Here is a 26,324-nt window from a genome sequence, read left to right as displayed (position 1 = left end):
AGCCCTTCCTCCTGCCTTTCCTCCCCATTCTCATCCGCGTCAAACACGGGAGCTGGGGCTGCTCCGTCCAGGAGCACGTCCAACGCTCAAGTGCCTACACCCAGAGCCACCTCCTCGCCAGCCGCCGCCACCCCCAGGCCCTCGCTCCAGGAGGGGGCTCCCCAGGCCCTGCCAAGTGACATCACTTCACCACCCTTCCCAACACGAAAACAGAAGACCAGCTAACAGGAAAACAGAGGCGAGCCAAAAGCGAAAGGAAAACAGACCACGACCAACACCAGGGCATGCCAGACGGAAAAGACACCGGGGCACCAGGGGAAACTTCAGCTGCAGAAAAGAGGCACCACAGCTCGCCCTGCAGGCAACAGGGAAACCCTAACGCCCCTCCCCGGCACAGCTGCCCCCAAGGGCTCTGCCCCAGCGCTTTCGCATCCCCCGCTCCACCGCCACAGCCAACCTCCCCCCGCACAGCCACCCTCCCCAACCACGGCCACCCCACCAACGCACTTCCCCAAGACCACCACAGCCACCAGCCAAAACTGAAAACCACAGCGGAAACTCGCTGCCACCAGAAGGCGAGGAAGGGAAAGCTGCGGCACCACATAAAGCCGGCCACCCGGCAGCACCCCAAGCACAGCGCCCACCCGCACCGCCACCCGGCCTGAACAGGCTCCTGCCCACCACCCCCCACGCAGCACCCACCGCCCCACCATGCCTGCGCCCGCAACCCCACAGCCCCGCCTGCGCCACGGCGCTCCCGCTCCTCCTGACGGCTCTCGCCACCGCCCTCGCCTGCCAACACCTGCGTCCCCGCGACGCCACCTTCCCCTGGGACAGCCTCCAGCTCCTCCACGCCATGGCGCCCAGCCCGCCACAGCCCTGCCACCACCAGCACGCGCCCTTCCCCTTCCCCGACACCCTCCTCCGCACCAGCCACCCACAGCAAGCCGCCGCCGCCGCCCTCCGCATCCTCCAGCACCTCTTCGCCACCCTCAGCAGCCCGAGCACCCCCCAACACTGGGACGCCCAGGCACGGCACCACCTCCTCAACAACCTCCACCACCACATCCAGCAGCTCCAGCAGTGCCTACCGGCCAACGGCACGCTATTCCAAGGCCAAGGGCCCCGCAACCCGCTGCTCAACATCAACAAATACTTCCGGCGCCTCCAGGACTTCCTCCACGCCCACAACCACACCGCCTGCGCCTGGGACCACGTCCACCTCGAAGCTCGCCTCTGCTTCCAACACCTCCACAACCTCACCCGCACCATGCGCAATTAGCCCGACGACCCCCACCAACCCGCACGGCCCCACCCGCCCCCACCACCACCTCGGGACCACCGCCCCACCCCCGCCTCTGTCCTCCCCCACGCCAAGACCCGCTGCAAGAACGGCCCTGCACCCTCAGCCTCCACTCACTGCTCCTCTAGTTCAAGAACTTTATTTATTTATTTTGACAATGGCCTTTATCTATTTATTCACCTATTTATTCCACAGGAAATAAAGACCTCTTGCAAAACCCTTGCCACTGCCTCTCGTCTCAGAAGCACAGCAACGAGCCTTTGGGCTGGGGGGAAGCCACCTCCACTCAACACCTACGCCAAGCCCCGCTCCAAACGGGGCTCCCCACATCCCGCGCCCGCTCTTCCCTTTGGCACCTCCCCAAGGAGGCGCTTGCCTCAACCTCTTTGGAAAACCTCTGACAGGGTTTAGCCATCGCCATCGGAATCTCCTCTCCGGCCCTTGTCTCCCCAACATTTCCCACCTGCCAGCCCGCTTTACACCGACTCAGGAGCAGCTCCGCAGTCCTCACCACAAGGACCACACGCACCTCTTGGAGCGGGTCCAGACGAGGGCCACAAACACCATCAGAGGGCTGGAACGCCTCTCCTACCACAAAAGGCCCAGACAGTTGGGCTTCTTCACCCTGGAGAAGAGAAGGCTCCGGGGACACCTTACGGCGGCCTTTCCGTACCCCAAGGGGGCTTATAAGAAAGATGGGCACAGACTTTTTAGTGGGGGCCTCTTACGGCAGGACAGGGGCGAATGGTTTTCAACTAAAAGAGGCTAGATTCAGACCAGGGAGAAGGAAGACGTTTTGTACCATGAGGGTGCTGAAACACTGGCACAGGTTGCCCAGAGAGCTGGTAGATGCCCCATCCCTGGAAACACTCAAGGTCAGGTTGGACGGGGCTCTCAGCCACCTGAGCTAGTTGAAGGCGGCCCTGCTCATTGCTGGGGGGTGCACCAGATGACCTTTGAGGGCCCCTCCCAACCCAAACCATTCCATCATCCTATGAAGGAGAGGCACGGCAGAGATCGCTCTGATCAGGCCCGCTTCCGCTACTCTTGCCACTTCAGGCTTTTTTCACGACAAATCTCCCCCGGCGCTGCTTGAAAACGCCTCGCGGCACCAACTACTCTAGGGCAACACGGACAAGGTCCGGCCACGGACCTCCAACAGCAGCCTGCCGCCTGCAGGGACGGCACCTAGGTACGCCAAATCATCGTGCACGTGCCAGCACCCCAAGCACAGCACTCCCCCCAACACCAACGTTGCCTCACAAGACCAGGCCTCCAGCCCGCCACCACCCTGCCACCACCACCACACACGCGGTTCCCCTGCCCCAAAAGCTCTGAGAAAACACGTGCCAGCGTCTCTCACACCAGCCCAACATGCTCCTCGCTCTTGGAAGGCACCGGAAAACCTCAGCCAGTGCAACCTCCACTTCCTCCTCCCACTAGAGCTCTACAATGAGATCCCTGGCTCAGCTCCACCTCCAGAGGACCCTCGCACACCCCTCCTCTAGGGGCGCAGGGGCTCAGGCCATCCCAAACGCAAGACCCTTCGCTTGCCGGGGACACCTTCTTCTTTGCCCTCCAGCCACCGCGGGCAAGCAGCCACAGACGACACAACAAGACCCCGGCTACAGGGCCACGCGCAGCGGACCGCAGCCAGGGACCCAACGCAGCCGCACCAGCAGCAGCAAAACCCTTCCCTTTTTCCTCTTCCTCTTCCCGCGAGCCCTTCCTCCTGCCTTTCCTCCCCATTCTCATCCGCGTCAAACACGGGAGCTGGGGCTGCTCCGTCCAGGAGCACGTCCAACGCTCAAGTGCCTACACCCAGAGCCACCTCCTCGCCAGCCGCCGCCACCCCCAGGCCCTCGCTCCAGGAGGGGGCTCCCCAGGCCCTGCCAAGTGACATCACTTCACCACCCTTCCCAACACGAAAACAGAAGACCAGCTAACAGGAAAACAGAGGCGAGCCAAAAGCGAAAGGAAAACAGACCACGACCAACACCAGGGCATGCCAGACGGAAAAGACACCGGGGCACCAGGGGAAACTTCAGCTGCAGAAAAGAGGCACCACAGCTCGCCCTGCAGGCAACAGGGAAACCCTAACGCCCCTCCCCGGCACAGCTGCCCCCAAGGGCTCTGCCCCAGCGCTTTCGCATCCCCCGCTCCACCGCCACAGCCAACCTCCCCCCGCACAGCCACCCTCCCCAATCACGGCCACCCCACCAACGCACTTCCCCAAGACCACCACAGCCACCAGCCAAAACTGAAAACCACAGCGGAAACTCGCTGCCACCAGAAGGCGAGGAAGGGAAAGCTGCGGCACCACATAAAGCCGGCCACCCGGCAGCACCCCAAGCACAGCGCCCACCCGCACCGCCACCCGGCCTGACCAGGCTCCTGCCCACCACCCCCCACGCAGCGCCCACCGCCCCACCATGCCTGCGCCCGCAACCCCACAGCCCCGCCTGCGCCACGGCGCCACGGCGCTCCCGCTCCTCCTGACGGCTCTCGCCACCGCCCTCGCCTGCCAACACCTGCGTCCCCGCGACGCCACCTTCCCCTGGGACAGCCTCCAGCTCCTCCACGCCATGGCGCCCAGCCCGCCACAGCCCTGCCACCACCAGCACGCGCCCTTCCCCTTCCCCGACACCCTCCTCCGCACCAGCCACCCACAGCAAGCCGCCGCCACCGCCCTCCGCATCCTCCAGCACCTCTTCGCCACCCTCAGCAGCCCGAGCACCCCCCAACACTGGGACGCCCAGGCACGGCACCACCTCCTCAACAACCTCCACCACCACATCCAGCAGCTCCAGCAGTGCCTGCCGGCCAACGGCACGCTCTTCCAAGGCCAAGGGCCCCGCAACCTGCTGCTCAACATCAACAAATACTTCCGGCGCCTCCAGGACTTCCTCCACGCCCACAACCACACCGCCTGCGCCTGGGACCACGTCCGCCTCGAAGCTCGCCTCTGCTTCCAACACCTCCACAACCTCACCCGCACCATGCGCAATTAGCCCGACGACCCCCACCAACCCGCACGGCCCCACCCGCCCCCACCACCACCTCGGGACCACCGCCCCACCCCCGCCTCTGTCCTCCCCCACGCCAAGACCCGCTGCAAGAACGGCCCTGCACCCTCAGCCTCCACTCACTGCTCCTCTAGTTCAAGAACTTTATTTATTTATTTTGACAATGGCCTTTATCTATTTATTCACCTATTTATTCCACAGGAAATAAAGACCTCTTGCAAAACCCTTGCCACTGCCTCTCGTCTCAGAAGCACAGCAACGAGCCTTTGGGCTGGGGGGAAGCCACCTCCACTCAACACCTACGCCAAGCCCCGCTCCAAACGGGGCTCCCCACATCCCGTGCCCGCTCTTCCCTTTGGCACCTCCCCAAGGAGGCGCTTGCCTCAACCTCTTTGGAAAACCTCTGACAGGGTTTAGCCATCGCCATCGGAATCTCCTCTCCGGCCCTTGTCTCCCCAACATTTCCCACCTGCCAGCCCGCTTTACACCGACTCAGGAGCAGCTCCGCAGTCCTCACCACAAGGACCACACGCACCTCTTGGAGCGGGTCCAGACGAGGGCCACAAACACCATCAGAGGGCTGGAACGCCTCTCCTACCACAAAAGGCCCAGACAGTTGGGCTTCTTCACCCTGGAGAAGAGAAGGCTCCGGGGACACCTTACGGCGGCCTTTCCGTACCCCAAGGGGGCTTATAAGAAAGATGGGCACAGACTTTTTAGTGGGGGCCTCTTACGGCAGGACAGGGGCGAATGGTTTTCAACTAAAAGAGGCTAGATTCAGACCAGGGAGAAGGAAGACGTTTTGTACCATGAGGGTGCTGAAACACTGGCACAGGTTGCCCAGAGAGCTGGTAGATGCCCCATCCCTGGAAACACTCAAGGTCAGGTTGGACGGGGCTCTCAGCCACCTGAGCTAGTTGAAGGCGGCCCTGCTCATTGCTGGGGGGTGCACCAGATGACCTTTGAGGGCCCCTCCCAACCCAAACCATTCCATCATCCTATGAAGGAGAGGCACGGCAGAGATCGCTCTGATCAGGCCCGCTTCCGCTACTCTTGCCACTTCAGGCTTTTTTCACGACAAATCTCCCCCGGCGCTGCTTGAAAACGCCTCGCGGCACCAACTACTCTAGGGCAACACGGACAAGGTCCGGCCACGGACCTCCAACAGCAGCCTGCCGCCTGCAGGGACGGCACCTAGGTACGCCAAACCATCGTGCACGTGCCAGCACCCCAAGCACAGCACTCCCCCCAACACCAACGTTGCCTCACAAGACCAGGCCTCCAGCCCGCCACCACCCTGCCACCACCACCACACACGCGGTTCCCCTGCCCCAAAAGCTCTGAGAAAACACGTGCCAGCGTCTCTCACACCAGCCCAACATGCTCCTCGCTCTTGGAAGGCACCGGAAAACCTCAGCCAGTGCAACCTCCACTTCCTCCTCCCACTAGAGCTCTACAATGAGATCCCTGGCTCAGCTCCACCTCCAGAGGACCCTCGCACACCCCTCCTCTAGGGGCGCAGGGGCTCAGGCCATCCCAAACGCAAGACCCTTCGCTTGCCGGGGACACCTTCTTCTTTGCCCTCCAGCCACCGCGGGCAAGCAGCCACAGACGACACAACAAGACCCCGGCTACAGGGCCACGCGCAGCGGACTGCAGCCAGGGACCCAACGCAGCCGCACCAGCAACACCCTTCCCTTTTTCCTCTTCCTCTTCCCGCGAGCCCTTCCTCCTGCCTTTCCTCCCCATTCTCCTCCGCTTCAAACACGGGAGCTGGGGCTGCTCCGTCCAGGAGCACGTCCAACGCTCAAGTGCCTACACCCAGAGCCACCTCCTCGCCAGCCGCCGCCACCCCCAGGCCCTCGCTCCAGGAGGGGGCTCCCCAGGCCCTGCCAAGTGACATCACTTCACCACCCTTCCCAACACGAAAACAGAAGACCAGCTAACAGGAAAACAGAGGCGAGCCAAAAGCGAAAGGAAAACAGACCACGACCAACACCAGGGCATGCCAGACGGAAAAGACACCGGGGCACCAGGGGAAACTTCAGCTGCAGAAAAGAGGCACCACAGCTCGCCCTGCAGGCAACAGGGAAACCCTAACGCCCCTCCCCGGCACAGCTGCCCCCAAGGGCTCTGCCCCAGCGCTTTCGCATCCCCCGCTCCACCGCCACAGCCAACCTCCCCAACCACGGCCACCCCACCAACGCACTTCCCCAAGACCACCACAGCCACCAGCCAAAACTGAAAACCACAGCGGAAACTCGCTGCCACCAGAAGGCGAGGAAGGGAAAGCTGCGGCACCACATAAAGCCGGCCACCCGGCAGCACCCCAAGCACAGCGCCCACCCGCACCGCCACCCGGCCTGACCAGGCTCCTGCCCACCACCCCCCACGCAGCGCCCACCGCCCCACCATGCCTGCGCCCGCAACCCCACAGCCCCGCCTGCGCCACGGCGCCACGGCGCTCCCGCTCCTCCTGACGGCTCTCGCCACCGCCCTCGCCTGCCAACACCTGCGTCCCCGCGACGCCACCTTCCCCTGGGACAGCCTCCAGCTCCTCCACGCCATGGCGCCCAGCCCGCCACAGCCCTGCCACCACCAGCACGCGCCGTTCCCCTTCCCCGACACCCTCCTCCGCACCAGCCACCCACAGCAAGCCGCCGCCGCCGCCCTCCGCATCCTCCAGCACCTCTTCGCCACCCTCAGCAGCCCGAGCACCCCCCAACACTGGGACGCCCAGGCACGGCACCACCTCCTCAACAACCTCCACCACCACATCCAGCAGCTCCAGCAGTGCCTGCCGGCCAACGGCACGCTCTTCCAAGGCCAAGGGCCCCGCAACCTGCTGCTCAACATCAACAAATACTTCCGGCGCCTCCAGGACTTCCTCCACGCCCACAACCACACCGCCTGCGCCTGGGACCACGTCCGCCTCGAAGCTCGCCTCTGCTTCCAACACCTCCACAACCTCACCCGCACCATGCGCAATTAGCCCGACGACCCCCACCAACCCGCACGGCCCCACCCGCCCCCACCACCACCTCGGGACCACCGCCCCACCCCCGCCTCTGTCCTCCCCCACGCCAAGACCCGCTGCAAGAACGGCCCTGCACCCTCAGCCTCCACTCACTGCTCCTCTAGTTCAAGAGCTTTATTTATTTATTTTGACAATGGCCTTTATCTATTTATTCACCTATTTATTCCACAGGAAATAAAGACCTCTTGCAAAACCCTTGCCACTGCCTCTCGTCTCAGAAGCACAGCAACGAGCCTTTGGGCTGGGGGGAAGCCACCTCCACTCAACACCTACGCCAAGCCCCGCTCCAAACGGGGCTCCCCACATCCCGCGCCCGCTCTTCCCTTTGGCACCTCCCCAAGGAGGCGCTTGCCTCAACCTCTTTGGAAAACCTCTGACAGGGTTTAGCCATCGCCATCGGAATCTCCTCTCCGGCCCTTGTCTCCCCAACATTTCCCACCTGCCAGCCCGCTTTACACCGACTCAGGAGCAGCTCCGCAGTCCTCACCACAAGGACCACACGCACCTCTTGGAGCGGGTCCAGACGAGGGCCACAAACACCATCAGAGGGCTGGAACGCCTCTCCTACCACAAAAGGCCCAGACAGTTGGGCTTCTTCACCCTGGAGAAGAGAAGGCTCCGGGGACACCTTACGGCGGCCTTTCCGTACCCCAAGGGGGCTTATAAGAAAGATGGGCACAGACTTTTTAGTGGGGGCCTCTTACGGCAGGACAGGGGCGAATGGTTTTCAACTAAAAGAGGCTAGATTCAGACCAGGGAGAAGGAAGACGTTTTGTACCATGAGGGTGCTGAAACACTGGCACAGGTTGCCCAGAGAGCTGGTAGATGCCCCATCCCTGGAAACACTCAAGGTCAGGTTGGACGGGGCTCTCAGCCACCTGAGCTAGTTGAAGGCGGCCCTGCTCATTGCTGGGGGGTGCACCAGATGACCTTTGAGGGCCCCTCCCAACCCAAACCATTCCATCATCCTATGAAGGAGAGGCACGGCAGAGATCGCTCTGATCAGGCCCGCTTCCGCTACTCTTGCCACTTCAGGCTTTTTTCACGACAAATCTCCCCCGGCGCTGCTTGAAAACGCCTCGCGGCACCAACTACTCTAGGGCAACACGGACAAGGTCCGGCCACGGACCTCCAACAGCAGCCTACCGCCTGCAGGGACGGCACCTAGGTACGCCAAATCATCGTGCACGTGCCAGCACCCCAAGCACAGCACTCCCCCCAACACCAACGTTGCCTCACAAGACCAGGCCTCCAGCCCGCCACCACCCTGCCACCACCACCACACACGCGGTTCCCCTGCCCCAAAAGCTCTGAGAAAACACGTGCCAGCGTCTCTCACACCAGCCCAACATGCTCCTCGCTCTTGGAAGGCACCGGAAAACCTCAGCCAGTGCAACCTCCACTTCCTCCTCCCACTAGAGCTCTACAATGAGATCCCTGGCTCAGCTCCACCTCCAGAGGACCCTCGCACACCCCTCCTCTAGGGGCGCAGGGGCTCAGGCCATCCCAAACGCAAGACCCTTCGCTTGCCGGGGACACCTTCTTCTTTGCCCTCCAGCCACCGCGGGCAAGCAGCCACAGACGACACAACAAGACCCCGGCTACAGGGCCACGCGCAGCGGACTGCAGCCAGGGACCCAACGCAGCCGCACCAGCAACACCCTTCCCTTTTTCCTCTTCCTCTTCCCGCGAGCCCTTCCTCCTGCCTTTCCTCCCCATTCTCATCCGCGTCAAACACGGGAGCTGGGGCTGCTCCGTCCAGGAGCACGTCCAACGCTCAAGTGCCTACACCCAGAGCCACCTCCTCGCCAGCCGCCGCCACCCCCAGGCCCTCGCTCCAGGAGGGGGCTCCCCAGGCCCTGCCAAGTGACATCACTTCACCACCCTTCCCAACACGAAAACAGAAGACCAGCTAACAGGAAAACAGAGGCGAGCCAAAAGCGAAAGGAAAACAGACCACGACCAACACCAGGGCATGCCAGACGGAAAAGACACCGGGGCACCAGGGGAAACTTCAGCTGCAGAAAAGAGGCACCACAGCTCGCCCTGCAGGCAACAGGGAAACCCTAACGCCCCTCCCCGGCACAGCTGCCCCCAAGGGCTCTGCCCCAGCGCTTTCGCATCCCCCGCTCCACCGCCACAGCCAACCTCCCCCCGCACAGCCACCCTCCCCAACCACGGCCACCCCACCAACGCACTTCCCCAAGACCACCACAGCCACCAGCCAAAACTGAAAACCACAGCGGAAACTCGCTGCCACCAGAAGGCGAGGAAGGGAAAGCTGCGGCACCACATAAAGCCGGCCACCCGGCAGCACCCCAAGCACAGCGCCCACCCGCACCGCCACCCGGCCTGACCAGGCTCCTGCCCACCACCCCCCACGCAGCGCCCACCGCCCCACCATGCCTGCGCCCGCAACCCCACAGCCCCGCCTGCGCCACGGCGCCACGGCGCTCCCGCTCCTCCTGACGGCTCTCGCCACCGCCCTCGCCTGCCAACACCTGCGTCCCCGCGACGCCACCTTCCCCTGGGACAGCCTCCAGCTCCTCCACGCCATGGCGCCCAGCCCGCCACAGCCCTGCCACCACCAGCACGCGCCCTTCCCCTTCCCCGACACCCTCCTCCGCACCAGCCACCCACAGCAAGCCGCCGCCGCCGCCCTCCGCATCCTCCAGCACCTCTTCGCCACCCTCAGCAGCCCGAGCACCCCCCAACACTGGGACGCCCAGGCACGGCACCACCTCCTCAACAGCCTCCACCACCACATCCAGCAGCTCCAGCAGTGCCTGCCGGCCAACGGCACGCTCTTCCAAGGCCAAGGGCCCCGCAACCTGCTGCTCAACATCAACAAATACTTCCGGCGCCTCCAGGACTTCCTCCACGCCCACAACCACACCGCCTGCGCCTGGGACCACGTCCGCCTCGAAGCTCGCCTCTGCTTCCAACACCTCCACAACCTCACCCGCACCATGCGCAATTAGCCCGACGACCCCCACCAACCCGCACGGCCCCACCCGCCCCCACCACCACCTCGGGACCACCGCCCCACCCCCGCCTCTGTCCTCCCCCACGCCAAGACCCGCTGCAAGAACGGCCCTGCACCCTCAGCCTCCACTCACTGCTCCTCTAGTTCAAGAACTTTATTTATTTATTTTGACAATGGCCTTTATCTATTTATTCACCTATTTATTCCACAGGAAATAAAGACCTCTTGCAAAACCCTTGCCACTGCCTCTCGTCTCAGAAGCACAGCAACGAGCCTTTGGGCTGGGGGGAAGCCACCTCCACTCAACACCTACGCCAAGCCCCGCTCCAAACGGGGCTCCCCACATCCCGCGCCCGCTCTTCCCTTTGGCACCTCCCCAAGGAGGCGCTTGCCTCAACCTCTTTGGAAAACCTCTGACAGGGTTTAGCCATCGCCATCGGAATCTCCTCTCCGGCCCTTGTCTCCCCAACATTTCCCACCTGCCAGCCCGCTTTACACCGACTCAGGAGCAGCTCCGCAGTCCTCACCACAAGGACCACACGCACCTCTTGGAGCGGGTCCAGACGAGGGCCACAAACACCATCAGAGGGCTGGAACGCCTCTCCTACCACAAAAGGCCCAGACAGTTGGGCTTCTTCACCCTGGAGAAGAGAAGGCTCCGGGGACACCTTACGGCGGCCTTTCCGTACCCCAAGGGGGCTTATAAGAAAGATGGGCACAGACTTTTTAGTGGGGGCCTCTTACGGCAGGACAGGGGCGAATGGTTTTCAACTAAAAGAGGCTAGATTCAGACCAGGGAGAAGGAAGACGTTTTGTACCATGAGGGTGCTGAAACACTGGCACAGGTTGCCCAGAGAGCTGGTAGATGCCCCATCCCTGGAAACACTCAAGGTCAGGTTGGACGGGGCTCTCAGCCACCTGAGCTAGTTGAAGGCGGCCCTGCTCATTGCTGGGGGGTGCACCAGATGACCTTTGAGGGCCCCTCCCAACCCAAACCATTCCATCATCCTATGAAGGAGAGGCACGGCAGAGATCGCTCTGATCAGGCCCGCTTCCGCTACTCTTGCCACTTCAGGCTTTTTTCACGACAAATCTCCCCCGGCGCTGCTTGAAAACGCCTCGCGGCACCAACTACTCTAGGGCCACGGACCTCCAACAGCAGCCTGCCGCCTGCAGGGACGGCACCTAGGTACGCCAAATCATCGTGCACGTGCCAGCACCCCAAGCACAGCACTCCCCCCAACACCAACGTTGCCTCACAAGACCAGGCCTCCAGCCCGCCACCGCCCTGCCACCACCACCACACACGCGGTTCCCCTGCCCCAAAAGCTCTGAGAAAACACGTGCCAGCGTCTCTCACACCAGCCCAACATGCTCCTCGCTCTTGGAAGGCACCGGAAAACCTCAGCCAGTGCAACCTCCACCTCCTCCTCCCACTAGAGCTCTACAATGAGATCCCTGGCTCAGCTCCACCTCCAGAGGACCCTCGCACACCCCTCCTCTAGGGGCGCAGGCCATCCCAAACGCAAGACCCTTCGCTTGTCGGGGACACCTTCTTCTTTGCCCTCCAGCCACCGCGGGCAAGCAGCCACAGACGACACAACAAGACCCCGGCTACAGGGCCACACGCAGCGGACCGCAGCCAGGGACCCAACGCAGCCGCACCAGCAGCAGCAAAACCCTTCCCTTTTTCCTCTTCCTCTTCCCGCGAGCCCTTCCTCCTGCCTTTCCTCCCCATTCTCATCCACGTCAAACACGGGAGCTGGGGCTGCTCCGTCCAGGAGCACGTCCAACGCTCAAGTGCCTACACCCAGAGCCACCTCCTCGCCAGCCGCCGCCACCCCCAGGCCCTCGCTCCAGGAGGGGGCTCCCCAGGCCCTGCCAAGTGACATCACTTCACCACCCTTCCCAACACGAAAACAGAAGACCAGCTAACAGGAAAACAGAGGCGAGCCAAAAGCGAAAGGAAAACAGACCACGACCAACACCAGGGCATGCCAGACGGAAAAGACACCGGGGCACCAGGGGAAACTTCAGCTGCAGAAAAGAGGCACCACAGCTCGCCCTGCAGGCAACAGGGAAACCCTAACGCCCCTCCCCGGCACAGCTGCCCCCAAGGGCTCTGCCCCAGCGCTTTCGCATCCCCCGCTCCACCGCCACAGCCAACCTCCCCCCGCACAGCCACCCTCCCCAACCACGGCCACCCCACCAACGCACTTCCCCAAGACCACCACAGCCACCAGCCAAAACTGAAAACCACAGCGGAAACTCGCTGCCACCAGAAGGCGAGGAAGGGAAAGCTGCGGCACCACATAAAGCCGGCCACCCGGCAGCACCCCAAGCACAGCGCCCACCCGCACCGCCACCCGGCCTGACCAGGCTCCTGCCCACCACCCCCCACGCAGCGCCCACCGCCCCACCATGCCTGCGCCCGCAACCCCACAGCCCCGCCTGCGCCACGGCGCCACGGCGCTCCCGCTCCTCCTGACGGCTCTCGCCACCGCCCTCGCCTGCCAACACCTGCGTCCCCGCGACGCCACCTTCCCCTGGGACAGCCTCCAGCTCCTCCACGCCATGGCGCCCAGCCCGCCACAGCCCTGCCACCACCAGCACGCGCCCTTCCCCTTCCCCGACACCCTCCTCCGCACCAGCCACCCACAGCAAGCCGCCGCCGCCGCCCTCCGCATCCTCCAGCACCTCTTCGCCACCCTCAGCAGCCCGAGCACCCCCCAACACTGGGACGCCCAGGCACGGCACGACCTCCTCAACAACCTCCACCATTACGAACACGACCTGGAGCAATGTGCGCCAGCCAACGGGATGCTCTTCAAAAGGCAAGGGCCCCGCAACCTGCTGCTCAACATCAACAAATACTTCCGGCGCCTCCAGGACTTCCTCCACACCCACAACCACACCGCCTGCGCCTGGGACCACGTCCGCCTCGAAACTCGCCTCTGCTTCCAACGCATGGACACACTCATACGGCGAATGAACAGCCAAGCTGCTCCTGCCCTTCATCAGACCCACCCGCGTCAAACGCCGATCCCCAGACAGCGCCGGCGGCCACAGACCGAGCAGAGGCAGGAGCAGCCCGGGCTGGGATTGCTCAGCCCTGCTCACACCTCTTCCAGCCAGGAGCCGGCACCGACAGGGAAATGGGCATGACCGCGGCAAGGCCAGCGCCAGGCTGCGGTACAGCCCGCACACCCGCACCGCTGGAAAGGAAGGAGGAGGAAATTGCTGTGCTGCACACTCATGGACAGCCGCGAGGTGATGGAGAGAGGGGTGGTATTTATTACCCACGGCGTTTATCTGGCCCATCCAGACTGCGACCTCCCCTGATGGAGAGGAAGGTCCCCGCGGACACTGCGGGAGTCTGACGCCAACGACTATTTATTGATTTATTTATTCATTTAGCTGGCCAATAATTTCCATATTTATATATTTATTTATTTATTCACTTGTTGGAAATAAAGACTTTTTGCAAAAACAAAAAAGAAGAAAAAAGAAAAGAGGTGGTCATCGTGCATATACTTGACAGGCAAAGACAGGGACTCTGCAGGCAGGCAGGGATGAGCCTCGCTCCTGTAGCCCATCCCACTGATGCCTCCTGCCCCAGTCGAAGGCTCCGGACAGCAGGCCACTCTCAGGGACCCACCATGGTCCTTCAAGTCCACAGGCATCTCCCACTAATGCGGGACCCTCGGAGCATACACTTGCCCGGACAACATGATGCCTGCCCTGCGTGCTCCTCCTGTCCCACCACCCGTCCTCTCCCTTCCCAACCCTCTCCCACTGCCAAGACATGAAAGCCACCTCCAAGCCACCACCCCATCACAAACAACCATTCAGCAATGCCACAGCACTGCTTGGGACCAAGCAGGGTGGCATGGACAAGGTGCACCTCGAAGAGGCAAGGAGGGCACCCACCAAGGCCTGCGGAGATTTGGACAAGGAAAAGCATCCCAGTGCTACCAACCCCATCCAAGAAACACCAGAAAAAACCACAAAAAACACAGGAGATGCCCAGGACTGCTCATTGCTCTCCTACAACCACCACAACTGGCCCAGGACGCTCCTGCCTGTGCTCACACACCAGTGGCCATGGGGACCTCCCTCACTACATAGAGCACATAGGCCTAGGCCTTCTTTAGCCCAACATATCCTTAGCAAACAAAAAAAATACATCCCCCAAACACCACCACCCAACATGGTCCAAACCAACCAGTACAGACCAGCACAGCATTCCCCATGAAGGAAACTGCCCACGCACCACAGCACCAGCTGCTCCTTCACTCTCCAACCACCACCCCAAAAATATCTGCACCGGGTGCTTTGCCCTCCCCAGGTAAGCCCGAGCAAGACAACACAAAAGTTCAGCAGCTCTGGCCTCCTCCCGCCTGGGACAAAGAGTTGTTCTCCATGCTCAGTCACACCACCTCCACCACCACATCACTGCAAGGACACTGCTCTGTGCAAACACAAATGGGCACTTCCCATGCAGCTGGAGAGCGAGAAAACAAGTGGGACCAAATATATTCAGGTACACAGCAGGACCCCTCAAGATGCATCTTCCAGACTGTACTACAGTCCTCCTGATGTTCCTTCTAACCAGGAATACCCTGTGACGCCAGGCAGGGGGGATGTCATTGGCTGTGTCTTCTCCAAGGTGGCTGGAGAAAGCAAGCAATCCTCAGACATAAAAACAGAAGAGGACAGGTAATGACAGAAGCTGGAACACACGGAACTCAAACATGACAGAATAAACACATTACTATTATCTTTACCATGAAGGTGATACAAGACCAAAAGAGAGATCAGGGAGGTTGTGGGACGTCCACTCCTGGAGATATATCCAAAAGCATCATTGGACAAAGCCATCAGCAGCCTCCTCTGACACCACCTACCCTCAGCACCAGATTGCATTCGGGACCTCCAGAGCAAAACAGATCATTGAAAAAGAATTTTAAAAATGGAAAGAATTGATGCATGAACAGTGATTAAAAAAAAAAACAGAGAGAGAAACTGAGAAGTTCCAGTAGTATGAGAGCATAACATAAGACACATGCACTTCACCAGGAAAACACTGGAAATTGGAAAAATGGAATTGTTTGTGGAGGACCTTTCCTCCGCGCAGCACAATGAGACAGTGGTCATGAAAAATCCCACACCTGGCAAAAAAACCAAAAATCACCCTATATAAAAATACTTCTAGCTGTGTCTCCTTCATTGTTCAATAAGTAAGAGCTTAGAAAAGACTTCTTATCCACCACCATGATGAGGTTCAGACTAAGGCAAGGGAAGCAAAGAGACTGTAGAAGCTTCATCAATAAACATTCATTGAAAAAGTCCTTAGACCCAGGGCCACCTACTCAAAAGCCACGACGACTTAGAGAGCACCTCAGATTCCTGAGGAATACATCATTTTACAAACCTCCCAAAAGCTAAAAAGAAATGATATATTCATACGAAAAAAACGATGACAAACATACCGAAAGTAAAAAACCCACAACCAATACTGGAGCATTACATAATGAAAAGAGACTTGGGCAGGAAGGGACATTTAGCGGAACAAGACAAGCGTGAGTGCAAGCCGGGGAGGGAAAGGAGAAACCACAAAAAAAACACATCAGCACCACAACTACCCCATGTGTCACTCCACTGCCGATTTCACATCTCCCATTCAAAAACTAGAGCCAATGTCCCCCAAAAACCTCACCAGTAAAGTACCACCACTGCCCTCCCCAAGAACGGCCACCCCACCAACGCACTTCCCCAAGACCACCACAGCCACCAGCCAAAACTGAAAACCACAGCGGAAACTCGCTGCCACCAGAAGGCGAGGAAGGGAAAGCTGCGGCACCACATAAAGCCGGCCACCCGGCAGCACCCCAAGCACAGCGCCCACCCGCACCGCCACCCGGCCTGACCAGGCTCCTGCCCACCACCCCCCACGCAGCGCCCACCGCCCCACCATGCCTGCGCCCGCAACCCCACAGCCCCGCCTGCGCCACGGCGCCACGGCGCTCCCGCTCCTCCTGACGGCTCTCGCCACCGCCCTCGCCTGCCAACACCTGCGTCCCCGCGACGCCACCTTCCCCTGGGACAGCCTCCAGCTCCTCCACGCCATGGCGCCCAGCCCGCCACAGCCCTGCCACCACCAGCACGCGCCCTTCCCCTTCCCCGACACCCTCCTCCGCACCAGCCACCCACAGCAAGCCGCCGCCGCCGCCCTCCGCATCCTCCAGCACCTCTTCGCCACCCTCAGCAGCCCGAGCACCCCCCAACACTGGGACGCCCAGGCACGGCACCACCTCCTCAACAACCTCCACCACCACATCCAGCAGCTCCAGCAGTGCCTGCCGGCCAACGGCACGCTCTTCCAAGGCCAAGGGCCCCGCAACCTGCTGCTCAACATCAACAAATACTTCCGGCGCCTCCAGGACTTCCTCCACGCCCACAACCACACCGCCTGCGCCTGGGACCACGTCCGCCTCGAAGCTCGCCTCTGCTTCCAACACCTCCACAACCTCACCCGCACCATGCGCAATTAGCCCGACGACCCCCACCAACCTGCACGGCCCCACCCGCACCCACCACCACCTCGGGACCACCGCCCCACCCCCGCCTCTGTCCTCCCCCACGCCAAGACCCGCTGCAAGAACGGCCCTGCACCCTCAGCCTCCACTCACTGCTCCTCTAGTTCAAGAACTTTATTTATTTATTTTGACAATGGCCTTTATCTATTTATTCACCTATTTATTCCACAGGAAATAAAGACCTCTTGCAAAACCCTTGCCACTGCCTCTCGTCTCAGAAGCACAGCAACGAGCCTTTGGGCTGGGGGGAAGCCACCTCCACTCAACACCTACGCCAAGCCCCGCTCCAAACGGGGCTCCCCACATCCCGTGCCCGCTCTTCCCTTTGGCACCTCCCCAAGGAGGCGCTTGCCTCAACCTCTTTGGAAAACCTCTGACAGGGTTTAGCCATCGCCATCGGAATCTCCTCTCCGGCCCTTGTCTCCCCAACATTTCCCACCTGCCAGCCCGCTTTACACCGACTCAGGAGCAGCTCCGCAGTCCTCACCACAAGGACCACACGCACCTCTTGGAGCGGGTCCAGACGAGGGCCACAAACACCATCAGAGGGCTGGAACGCCTCTCCTACCACAAAAGGCCCAGACAGTTGGGCTTCTTCACCCTGGAGAAGAGAAGGCTCCGGGGACACCTTATGGCGGCCTTTCCGTACCCCAAGGGGGCTTATAAGAAACATGGGCACAGACTTTTTAGTGGGGGCCTCTTGCGGCAGGACAAGGGGGAATGGTTTTCAACTGAAAGAGGCTAGATTCAGACCAGGGAGAAGGAAGACGTTTTTTACCATGAGGGTGCTGAAACACTGGCACAGGTTGCCCAGAGAGCTGGTAGATGCCCCATCCCTGGAAACACTCAAGGTCAGGTTGGACGGGGCTCTCAGCCACCTGAGCTAGTTGAAGGCGGCCCTGCTCATTGCTGGGGGGTGCACCAGATGACCTTTGAGGGTCCCTCCCAACCCAAACCATTCCATCATCCTATGAAGGAGAGGCACGGCAGAGATCGCTCTGATTAGGCCCGCTTCCGCTACTCTTGCCACTTCAGGCTTTTTTCACGACAAATCTCCTCTGGCGCTGCTTGAAAACGCCTCGCGGCACCAACTACTCTAGGGCAACACGGACAAGGTCCGGCCACGGACCTCCAACAGCAGCCTACCGCCTGCAGGGACGGCACCTAGGTACGCCAAATCATCGTGCACGTGCCAGCACCCCAAGCACAGCACTCCCCCCAACACCAACGTTGCCTCACAAGACCAGGCCTCCAGACCGCCACCGCCCTGCCACCACCACCACACACGCGGTTCCCCTGCCCCAAAAGCTCTGAGAAAACACGTGCCAGCGTCTCTCACACAAGCCCAACATGCTCCTCGCTCTTGGAAGGCACCGGAAAACCTCAGCCAGTGCAACCTCCACCTCCTCCTCCCACTAGAGCTCTACAATGAGATCCCTGGCTCAGCTCCACCTCCAGAGGACCCTCGCACACCCCTCCTCTAGGGGCGCACGCCATCCCAAACGCAAGACCCTTCGCTTGTCGGGGACACCTTCTTCTTTGCCCTCCAGCCACCGCGGGCAAGCAACCACAGAAGACACAACAAGACCCCGGCTACAGGGCCACACGCAGCGGACCGCAGCCAGGGACCCAACGCAGCCGCACCAGCAGCAGCAAAACCCTTCCCTTTTTCCTCTTCCTCTTCCCGCGAGCCCTTCCTCCTGCCTTTCCTCCCCATTCTCCTCCGCTTCAAACACGGGAGCTGGGGCTGCTCCGTCCAGGAGCACGTCCAACGCTCAAGTGCCTACACCCAGAGCCACCTCCTCGCCAGCCGCCGCCACCCCCAGGCCCTCGCTCCAGGAGGGGGCTCCCCAGGCCCTGCCAAGTGACATCACTTCACCACCCTTCCCAACACGAAAACAGAAGACCAGCTAACAGGAAAACAGAGGCGAGCCAAAAGCGAAAGGAAAACAGACCACGACCAACACCAGGGCATGCCAGACGGAAAAGACACCGGGGCACCAGGGGAAACTTCAGCTGCAGAAAAGAGGCACCACAGCTCGCCCTGCAGGCAACAGGGAAACCCTAACGCCCCTCCCCGGCACAGCTGCCCCCAAGGGCTCTGCCCCAGCGCTTTCGCATCCCCCGCTCCACCGCCACAGCCAACCTCCCCCCGCACAGCCACCCTCCCCAACCACGGCCACCCCACCAACGCACTTCCCCAAGACCACCACAGCCACCAGCCAAAACTGAAAACCACAGCGGAAACTCGCTGCCACCAGAAGGCGAGGAAGGGAAAGCTGCGGCACCACATAAAGCCGGCCACCCGGCAGCACCCCAAGCACAGCGCCCACCCGCACCGCCACCCGGCCTGAACAGGCTCCTGCCCACCACCCCCCACGCAGCGCCCACCGCCCCACCATGCCTGCGCCCGCAACCCCACAGCCCCGCCTGCGCCACGGCGCCACGGCGCTCCCGCTCCTCCTGACGGCTCTCGCCACCGCCCTCGCCTGCCAACACCTGCGTCCCCGCGACGCCACCTTCCCCTGGGACAGCCTCCAGCTCCTCCACGCCATGGCGCCCAGCCCGCCACAGCCCTGCCACCACCAGCACGCGCCCTTCCCCTTCCCCGACACCCTCCTCCGCACCAGCCACCCACAGCAAGCCGCCGCCGCCGCCCTCCGCATCCTCCAGCACCTCTTCGCCACCCTCAGCAGCCCGAGCACCCCCCAACACTGGGACGCCCAGGCACGGCACCACCTCCTCAACAGCCTCCACCACCACATCCAGCAGCTCCAGCAGTGCCTGCCGGCCAACGGCACGCTCTTCCAAGGCCAAGGGCCCCGCAACCTGCTGCTCAACATCAACAAATACTTCCGGCGCCTCCAGGACTTCCTCCACGCCCACAACCACACCGCCTGCGCCTGGGACCACGTCCGCCTCGAAGCTCGCCTCTGCTTCCAACACCTCCACAACCTCACCCGCACCATGCGCAATTAGCCCGACGACCCCCACCAACCCGCACGGCCCCACCCGCCCCCACCACCACCTCGGGACCACCGCCCCATCCCCGCCTCTGTCCTCCCCCACGCCAAGACCCGCTGCAAGAACGGCCCTGCACCCTCAGCCTCCACTCACTGCTCCTCTAGTTCAAGAACTTTATTTATTTATTTTGACAATGGCCTTTATCTATTTATTCACCTATTTATTCCACAGGAAATAAAGACCTCTTGCAAAACCCTTGCCACTGCCTCTCGTCTCAGAAGCACAGCAACGAGCCTTTGGGCTGGGGGGAAGCCACCTCCACTCAACACCTACGCCAAGCCCCGCTCCAAACGGGGCTCCCCACATCCCGTGCCCGCTCTTCCCTGTGGCACCTCCCCAAGGAGGCGCTTGCCTCAACCTCTTTGGAAAACCTCTGACAGGGTTTAGCCATCGCCATCAGAATCTCCTCTCCGGCCCTTGTCTCCCCAACATTTCCCACCTGCCAGCCCGCTTTACACCGACTCAGGAGCAGCTCCGCAGTCCTCACCACAAGGACCACACGCACCTCTTGGAGCGGGTCCAGACGAGGGCCACAAACACCATCAGAGGGCTGGAACGCCTCTCCTACCACAAAAGGCCCAGACAGTTGGGCTTCTTCACCCTGGAGAAGAGAAGGCTCCGGGGACACCTTACGGCGGCCTTTCCGTACCCCAAGGGGGCTCATAAGAAACATGGGCACAGACTTTTTAGTGGGGGCCTCTTGCGGCAGGACAAGGGGGAATGGTTTTCAACTGAAAGAGGCTAGATTCAGACCAGGGAGAAGGAAGACGTTTTGTACCATGAGGGTGCTGAAACACTGGCACAGGTTGCCCAGAGAGCTGGTAGATGCCCCATCCCTGGAAACACTCAAGGTCAGGTTGGACGGGGCTCTCAGCCACCTGAGCTAGTTGAAGGCGGCCCTGCTCATTGCTGGGGGGTGCACCAGATGACCTTTGAGGGTCCCTCCCAACCCAAACCATTCCATCACCCTATGAAGGAGAGGCACGGCAGAGATCGCTCTGATTAGGCCCGCTTCCGCTACTCTTGCCACTTCAGGCTTTTTTCACGACAAATCTCCCCTGGCGCTGCTTGAAAACGCCTCGCGGCACCAACTACTCTAGGGCAACACGGACAGCGTATGAATCATTAACATTTCCTCTTGTTCAACCTTATTCTTGGACTTAATGGATAGCTTAAGAAATTTTTTTCTCCATGTGCTTTACTGTATTTATTTTAGATTAAGTATTTTTTAGATTAAGTATTACCGATTGTTTTTTTTTCTCCATTTGCTGTCACTACATCTAAATAACGTGAATAATTCTCAGCTCCTGGCCCCTCACAACCAGACCTCCACACCAGAAGGCATGCTCTGCTCCCGCCCCTGCACGGCCCTTTGGTATAGCTGCACGGAAAAAAACACTCCTGCCCAGAAAGCGACCAAAAAATTGAGGAAACACATGGGAAGCGCAGTCTGATAAAATTTGAACAGTAGTCTTCGAAAACTTTTTGTCTCCTACCAATGTAACCATGTGTATTGGGTTTGTGTGGCAAGGTTTTGATAGCGGGTGGGCTATAGGGGTGGCTTCTATGACAAGCTGGTAGAAGCTTCCCCTATGTCCGATAGAGTCAATGCCAGCCGGCTCCCAGTGAGACCCGCAGGTGGCCAAGGCCGAGCCCATCAGCAACGGTGGTAGCGCCTCTGGGATAACATAGTTAAGAAGGGGGGAAAAAACAAAACCAACCTGCAGCAACTGCAGCCAGATGAGTGAAGTGAGAATATATGAGAGAGACAATTCTGGAAACACCAAGATCAGTAAAGAAGGAGGTGGAGGAGGTGCTCCAGACGCCAGAGCAGAGATTCCCCTGTAGCCCGTGGTAAAGACCATGGTGAGGCAGGCTGTCCCCCTGCAGCCCATGGACATCCACGGTGGAGTAGATATCCACCTGCAGCCCGTGGAGGACCCCACGCCAGAACAGGTAGATGCCGAAGGAGGCTGTGACCCCGTGGGAAGCCCTGGCAGGACCTGTGGACCCGCAGAGAGAGGAGCCCTCACTGGAACAGGTTTGCTGGCAGGAGTTGTGACCCCACGGGGGACTCATGCTGCAGCAGTCTGTTCCTGAAGGACTGCACCCTGTGGAAGGGACCCACGCTGGAGCAGTTCTTGAAGAACTGCAGCCCATGGCAAGAACCCACGTTGGAGAAGTTCCTGGAAGACTGTCTCCCATGGGAGGGACACCACGCTGGAGCAGAGGAAGAAGGTGAGGAGTCCTCCCCCTGAGGAGGAAGGAGCGGCAGAGACAACGTGCGATGAACTGACCACAACCCCCATTCCCTGTCCCCCTGCGCTGCTTGGGGGGAGGAGGTAGAGAAATCAGGAGTGAAGTTGAGCCTGGGAAGAAGGGAGGGATTGGGGGCAAGGTGTTTTTAAGATTTGTTTTTATTTCTCATTATCCTACTCTGATTTGATTGGTAATAAATTAAATTAATTTCCCCCAAGTTCAGTCTGTTTTGCCCATGATCGTAATTGCTGAGTGATCTCTCCCTGTCCTTATCTCAACCCACATGCCTTTCGTTATATTTTTTTCTCTATCTTGTCCACCCGAGGAGGGGAGTGATAGAGTGGCTTTGGTGGGCACCTGGTGTCCAGGCAGGGTCAACCCACCACACCGTGTCTCTTCTGGCCCCAGAACTGCAAATATTTTGTCATTTTGCTGCTCTGAAAATAATCCCATTCATTTCAGTTGACAATTCTTCCAAGGATGATGCCTTCCTCAGGTAGTTAAAATATTCATTAATGCACTCAACTTTATTTTTGTAATTCAGGATGTGCAGCTGGACAGGGTTTTGTCTGAGACATCCCTGTACTCACCTTTGACTATCTGTCTCTGGCTGTCCCCAGACTCCACATGGAAGACCTGGTACTGACTTGGACCTTTAATTATGGCATTCATCCAATGATACTTCTTTTCCAGATCACTGCTCATTGCTCCATTTCTGCCTCTACGGATACACTGCATCATTTAATCATGAGACTTTTCTCAGTTACATACTACCAAACTTTCTCTCCAAGATCCTTACCCTAGTTTTCTGAAAACAAAATTTACCTTTCTGCAATCTAGGCTGAGGCTCTTTGTGAATCTGTGTGGGAGCTCAGCATTTACATTCTGGATCCAGGTAAGGAAGAAAACTTCATATACTCTCCCTCGTGCAGCTCACCTGCATTTGTTGCCATGATGCATACAACAAGATCTCCACCTATGAGCACCTCCAAAACCTGCCAGGTGCACCTACTGTCTGCCGATTTGTGTACCTCCTGTTCAACCCTACCTCTTGGTAAAAGAAAACATTCACACTCAGATTTCAACTAGATTTGACAAGAAGTCATACTGTTGCTACAACAATTAAAAATTTCTCCACTCAAAAGCACAGAGCACACTTGGTCTATTTACAGAATTTGTAGATGGATGAATGCATATTGCAACAGTTGCTCTATATCAATTTATGCCACCTAGACAAACTGTTTGTGGGTATTTAAAAAAACAGAATATAGAACATAAGGATAAGCTCTTAATCACCATTAAATGAACCAATTTGTGTTGCACAAAAGAACAACACTGAAGATAACTTATTTAAAATTAAATAAACCAAGCCATTTACTTACCATTGGCAGCCTGGATTGAAGCATCTGTAGATCATCATAACCATAAATCTGCTTAAAGACAGATAAAAATACAACATCATTATAACACTTTTCTCTGACATTGACCAATTTGGGGCTTTAAACAGAGTTTGACCTATGCCCAGTCTATTTTGAAGGTGTACAGCTATATGTCGCATTGTGCCATCGTGCCGTACTGTAGTATTTTAATGCTAGTAGAGCTAAGCTTAAAATGCCTTGTCACTCTGATGATGTTTCTTGGTGACAGCAGTCCTCTGAGGAGAGTTTGACTGTCCCATCTTCAATGGGAGTAAGAGCAACAGCCGCCTTTGCTGCAATCATTATTTCTGAGAATAGCAGGATTTAAGGTTTGATGACTAGACTACAAAGCAATCTATGGTATCCCCTCGCATTCAGGGTGATACAGAAAGATGATTAGAACAAAGTTTCTGATTCAAAAAACAGATAACCGAAAATATCTTGATTCTGGTCAGACATCAAAAAGCTATGTCCAATCTTAAAAAGTATGACAGACAGGACACATGGCACATTTCAACCATTACTAGAGTAAATCTATTCCAGCAACACAAACGTGAATGAGTCTAATTTTACTCAAAGAGCCTAAAACCTGATACCGCTGAAAACCATAGCAACACGCATGTTAGTTTCAACAGCAGCCAAATTAGGTCTGTACCAACAATTCTACAGTTTACTATCAACAGTAAACCCCCACTGAATATATTTCATATATTCTTCAGCATTTGGAACAAGAATTCCAGGTGCAACATGTGCCAACAGAAATGCCTTGGCACAGACAGCAGCAAGTCCGGAGGGCCCTCTTGCACTAAGGGTCAAGCAATCAAGGACAGGAACAATTAAATTGCTTACTGGGTAGGCAGGCAGAAGTCCTCCAGGTCCCACAATATACTGGTTATGCAACAAGGGTGGTACACCTTGGGGCAGGTTTGGGGGAGCTTTGCCTGTAGAATCAAAATACAGACACTTTAGCAAGCCTTTAGAAAAGAAAAGGCTTCAGCATTGAGACAAGATAGCTCACAAGCCCTGAGAGCTACACTGTCATAGCTTGTAAAGAGCAGAACTACGCAGAAGAACTGTGCTGTTGATGAAAATGCTCAAAAATACCCTGAAGAGTTTAACCATGCCTCAAGGAAGGGAAAGCACAGGCTACTTAAGACTGAAAACAGTCCAATCAGAGAACAGTCTGATTTTGTCATTTACTTTGTCCAAGAGGATTACAAGAATTATACAGAAAATTCTCCTTTCCTCAATCCTCTCCTAAAGGCAAAATTTAGGCATTGTTCTCAATCTAAGAGAGTAAATTCTCCCCTTTCATTTTCTGCTCTGTCAACACATTTTCCCTTATCGCCAGCAATAGACTGGAAAGCACTAAATGTTGCCAGCATACTTTTTGAGGGTGACTTATTGCAGCTGAGGATAGCAAAGAGAGAAGACTGAAACAGTTTCAGTTGCCTCCATGAAGCAGTGCTAGGAAGCAAAAGAGTATAAAAAAAATGCACTTTGGCCAGTCATCAGACACTTCATTTACAAGGTATGGGAATGAGAAATGAGAAATCTTTCTGTAAGCGAGTTTGATCTTAATATTTAGACCATTCACTTCCCTCCATAGGATTTCCTTTTAGCAGTTCAGGTTGATTAGAGAAGCAAGAGAGAATTTAGCATTTCTTCCACTTCAGTGCAAGAAGCCTCCCCACCTTCTCTTTCTGTGGACCCTTTTTCTAAAGTGCTATTTACTGTGGAATGACCCAGACATCAGACACTTTTCTCCTTTCTGTAGATGTGGCAGTAGGGATGTGGCATATGATAATGAGGACACTGCAGTATATTTTGATACTGCCAAATGAATTCAAGTCACAGAGAAGACTGAAATTAAAGCTAATGTGAACTCACAGCCAAGAGCTGATCACAACAGAATACAAACTGGGCGAATCTCCTAGACCAAAACTTCCGAAGTCAGAGTTGCTCTGGTGTCTATTTATAAAGCTCTTTGGGGATGGAATGTGCTATATAAATGCCACATAACACCCTAACAAATATTTCAAATACACAAAACCAGGCAACTTTATTTTATAAGCCAGCAAATAAAGCATGCTGAAAATGCTAGTCAAGAGTGTGGATTTCTTAGCATAGTTATGGCTGGTGAGATGCTCAACTGACAGCCCTGCTGACTGAAGTCCTCTGTCTATCCACGTGATCTGTTAATATTGCGAACCTGAAGACACTAAGGGAGCTGCCCGTGTGGTAGCAGCTGGTATAGACACACTGGTAACACTCAGGCCAAGGCTGTTTGTAGTGTTCATACTGCTTGCCATGCTGACAACCGAAGAGGTGGTGCTAGTGGCTGAGGTTGAAGCAGTTGAAAAGGTTGTTGAGGGCTGGAGCGAAGTTGTGTTGTCAACACTAGTGTGCTAGAAAGGAGACAAAAAGAATGAGGATCACAGAGCAAATAAACCACAGGGGAAGATGCTGGGGGGGGAATCAAAAAACCCCCCAACAATCTTTTAAGTAACAGCAGCACATGCAAAAGATATGCATTATCTATATACCAAGCAAGCAACTAAGTTGCATGCTTGTGATTTTTAAGTATGCAAAGAAAATTATTATGAGAGTTAAATTCAAACCACTATATCATCACAAAATTATACCACAGTAACTCAAATGTCACTCCATTG

General features: G+C 57.8%; 6 protein-coding genes across 14 annotated transcripts in view; 5 read left to right on the top strand and 1 right to left on the bottom strand.

Annotated features, from left to right (window-relative positions):
* Positions 1–26,324, bottom strand: part of LOC142075699 (ubiquitin-associated protein 2-like) — a 168,269-nt gene that overhangs the window by 91,185 nt on the left and 50,760 nt on the right. For 5 of the 9 annotated variants that reach the window (XM_075137462.1, XM_075137464.1, XM_075137465.1 and 2 more), the window contains 3 exons: positions 25,865–26,060; positions 24,502–24,593; positions 23,617–23,667 (listed from right to left, as the gene is read on the bottom strand). In XM_075137462.1, the coding sequence (XP_074993563.1) occupies positions 23,617–23,667; positions 24,502–24,593; positions 25,865–26,060 (339 nt within the window). Of the gene's footprint in view, positions 1–22,824; positions 22,967–23,616; positions 23,668–24,501; positions 24,594–25,864; positions 26,061–26,324 lie in introns of all 9 variants that reach the window. The other 4 variants (XM_075137463.1, XM_075137468.1, XM_075137469.1 and 1 more) reach the window with 3 other exon arrangements.
* Positions 3,736–4,372, top strand: LOC142075339 (interferon-like). The gene has a single exon (XM_075136543.1). The coding sequence runs from the start codon at positions 3,736–3,738 to the stop codon at positions 4,312–4,314; it is 579 nt and encodes a 192-aa protein (XP_074992644.1). The 3' UTR covers positions 4,315–4,372.
* LOC142075588 (interferon-like) lies at positions 6,743–7,379 on the top strand. The gene has a single exon (XM_075137093.1). The coding sequence runs from the start codon at positions 6,743–6,745 to the stop codon at positions 7,319–7,321; it is 579 nt and encodes a 192-aa protein (XP_074993194.1). The 3' UTR covers positions 7,322–7,379.
* LOC142075474 (interferon-like) lies at positions 9,769–10,405 on the top strand. The gene has a single exon (XM_075136845.1). The coding sequence runs from the start codon at positions 9,769–9,771 to the stop codon at positions 10,345–10,347; it is 579 nt and encodes a 192-aa protein (XP_074992946.1). The 3' UTR covers positions 10,348–10,405.
* LOC142075473 (interferon-like) lies at positions 12,774–16,906 on the top strand. Its single transcript, XM_075136844.1, has 2 exons — positions 12,774–13,319; positions 16,874–16,906. Exons 1-2 carry the CDS (start codon positions 12,774–12,776, stop codon positions 16,904–16,906), a joined length of 579 nt encoding a protein of 192 aa, XP_074992945.1.
* LOC142075229 (interferon-like) lies at positions 19,352–19,930 on the top strand. The gene has a single exon (XM_075136305.1). The coding sequence runs from the start codon at positions 19,352–19,354 to the stop codon at positions 19,928–19,930; it is 579 nt and encodes a 192-aa protein (XP_074992406.1).

The sequence above is a fragment of the Calonectris borealis genome, chromosome Z (genome assembly GCF_964195595.1).
Source record: "Calonectris borealis chromosome Z, bCalBor7.hap1.2, whole genome shotgun sequence".
NCBI lineage: Eukaryota > Metazoa > Chordata > Aves > Procellariiformes > Procellariidae > Calonectris > Calonectris borealis.
This window is presented reverse-complemented; position numbering and strand designations above follow the sequence as displayed.

Bases quoted from the DNA above. Each gene is read 5' to 3' on its own strand.
- LOC142075229 (XM_075136305.1), top strand. From the start codon at position 19,352: ATGCCTGCGCCCGCAACCCCACAGCCCCGCCTGCGCCACGGCGCCACG.
- LOC142075474 (XM_075136845.1), top strand. From the start codon at position 9,769: ATGCCTGCGCCCGCAACCCCACAGCCCCGCCTGCGCCACGGCGCCACG.
- LOC142075339 (XM_075136543.1), top strand. From the start codon at position 3,736: ATGCCTGCGCCCGCAACCCCACAGCCCCGCCTGCGCCACGGCGCCACG.
- LOC142075588 (XM_075137093.1), top strand. From the start codon at position 6,743: ATGCCTGCGCCCGCAACCCCACAGCCCCGCCTGCGCCACGGCGCCACG.
- LOC142075473 (XM_075136844.1), top strand. From the start codon at position 12,774: ATGCCTGCGCCCGCAACCCCACAGCCCCGCCTGCGCCACGGCGCCACG. The intron at 13,320-16,873 runs ATGGACACACTC...TGCTTCCAACAC, and splicing joins CTCGCCTCTGCTTCCAACGC to CTCCACAACCTCACCCGCAC.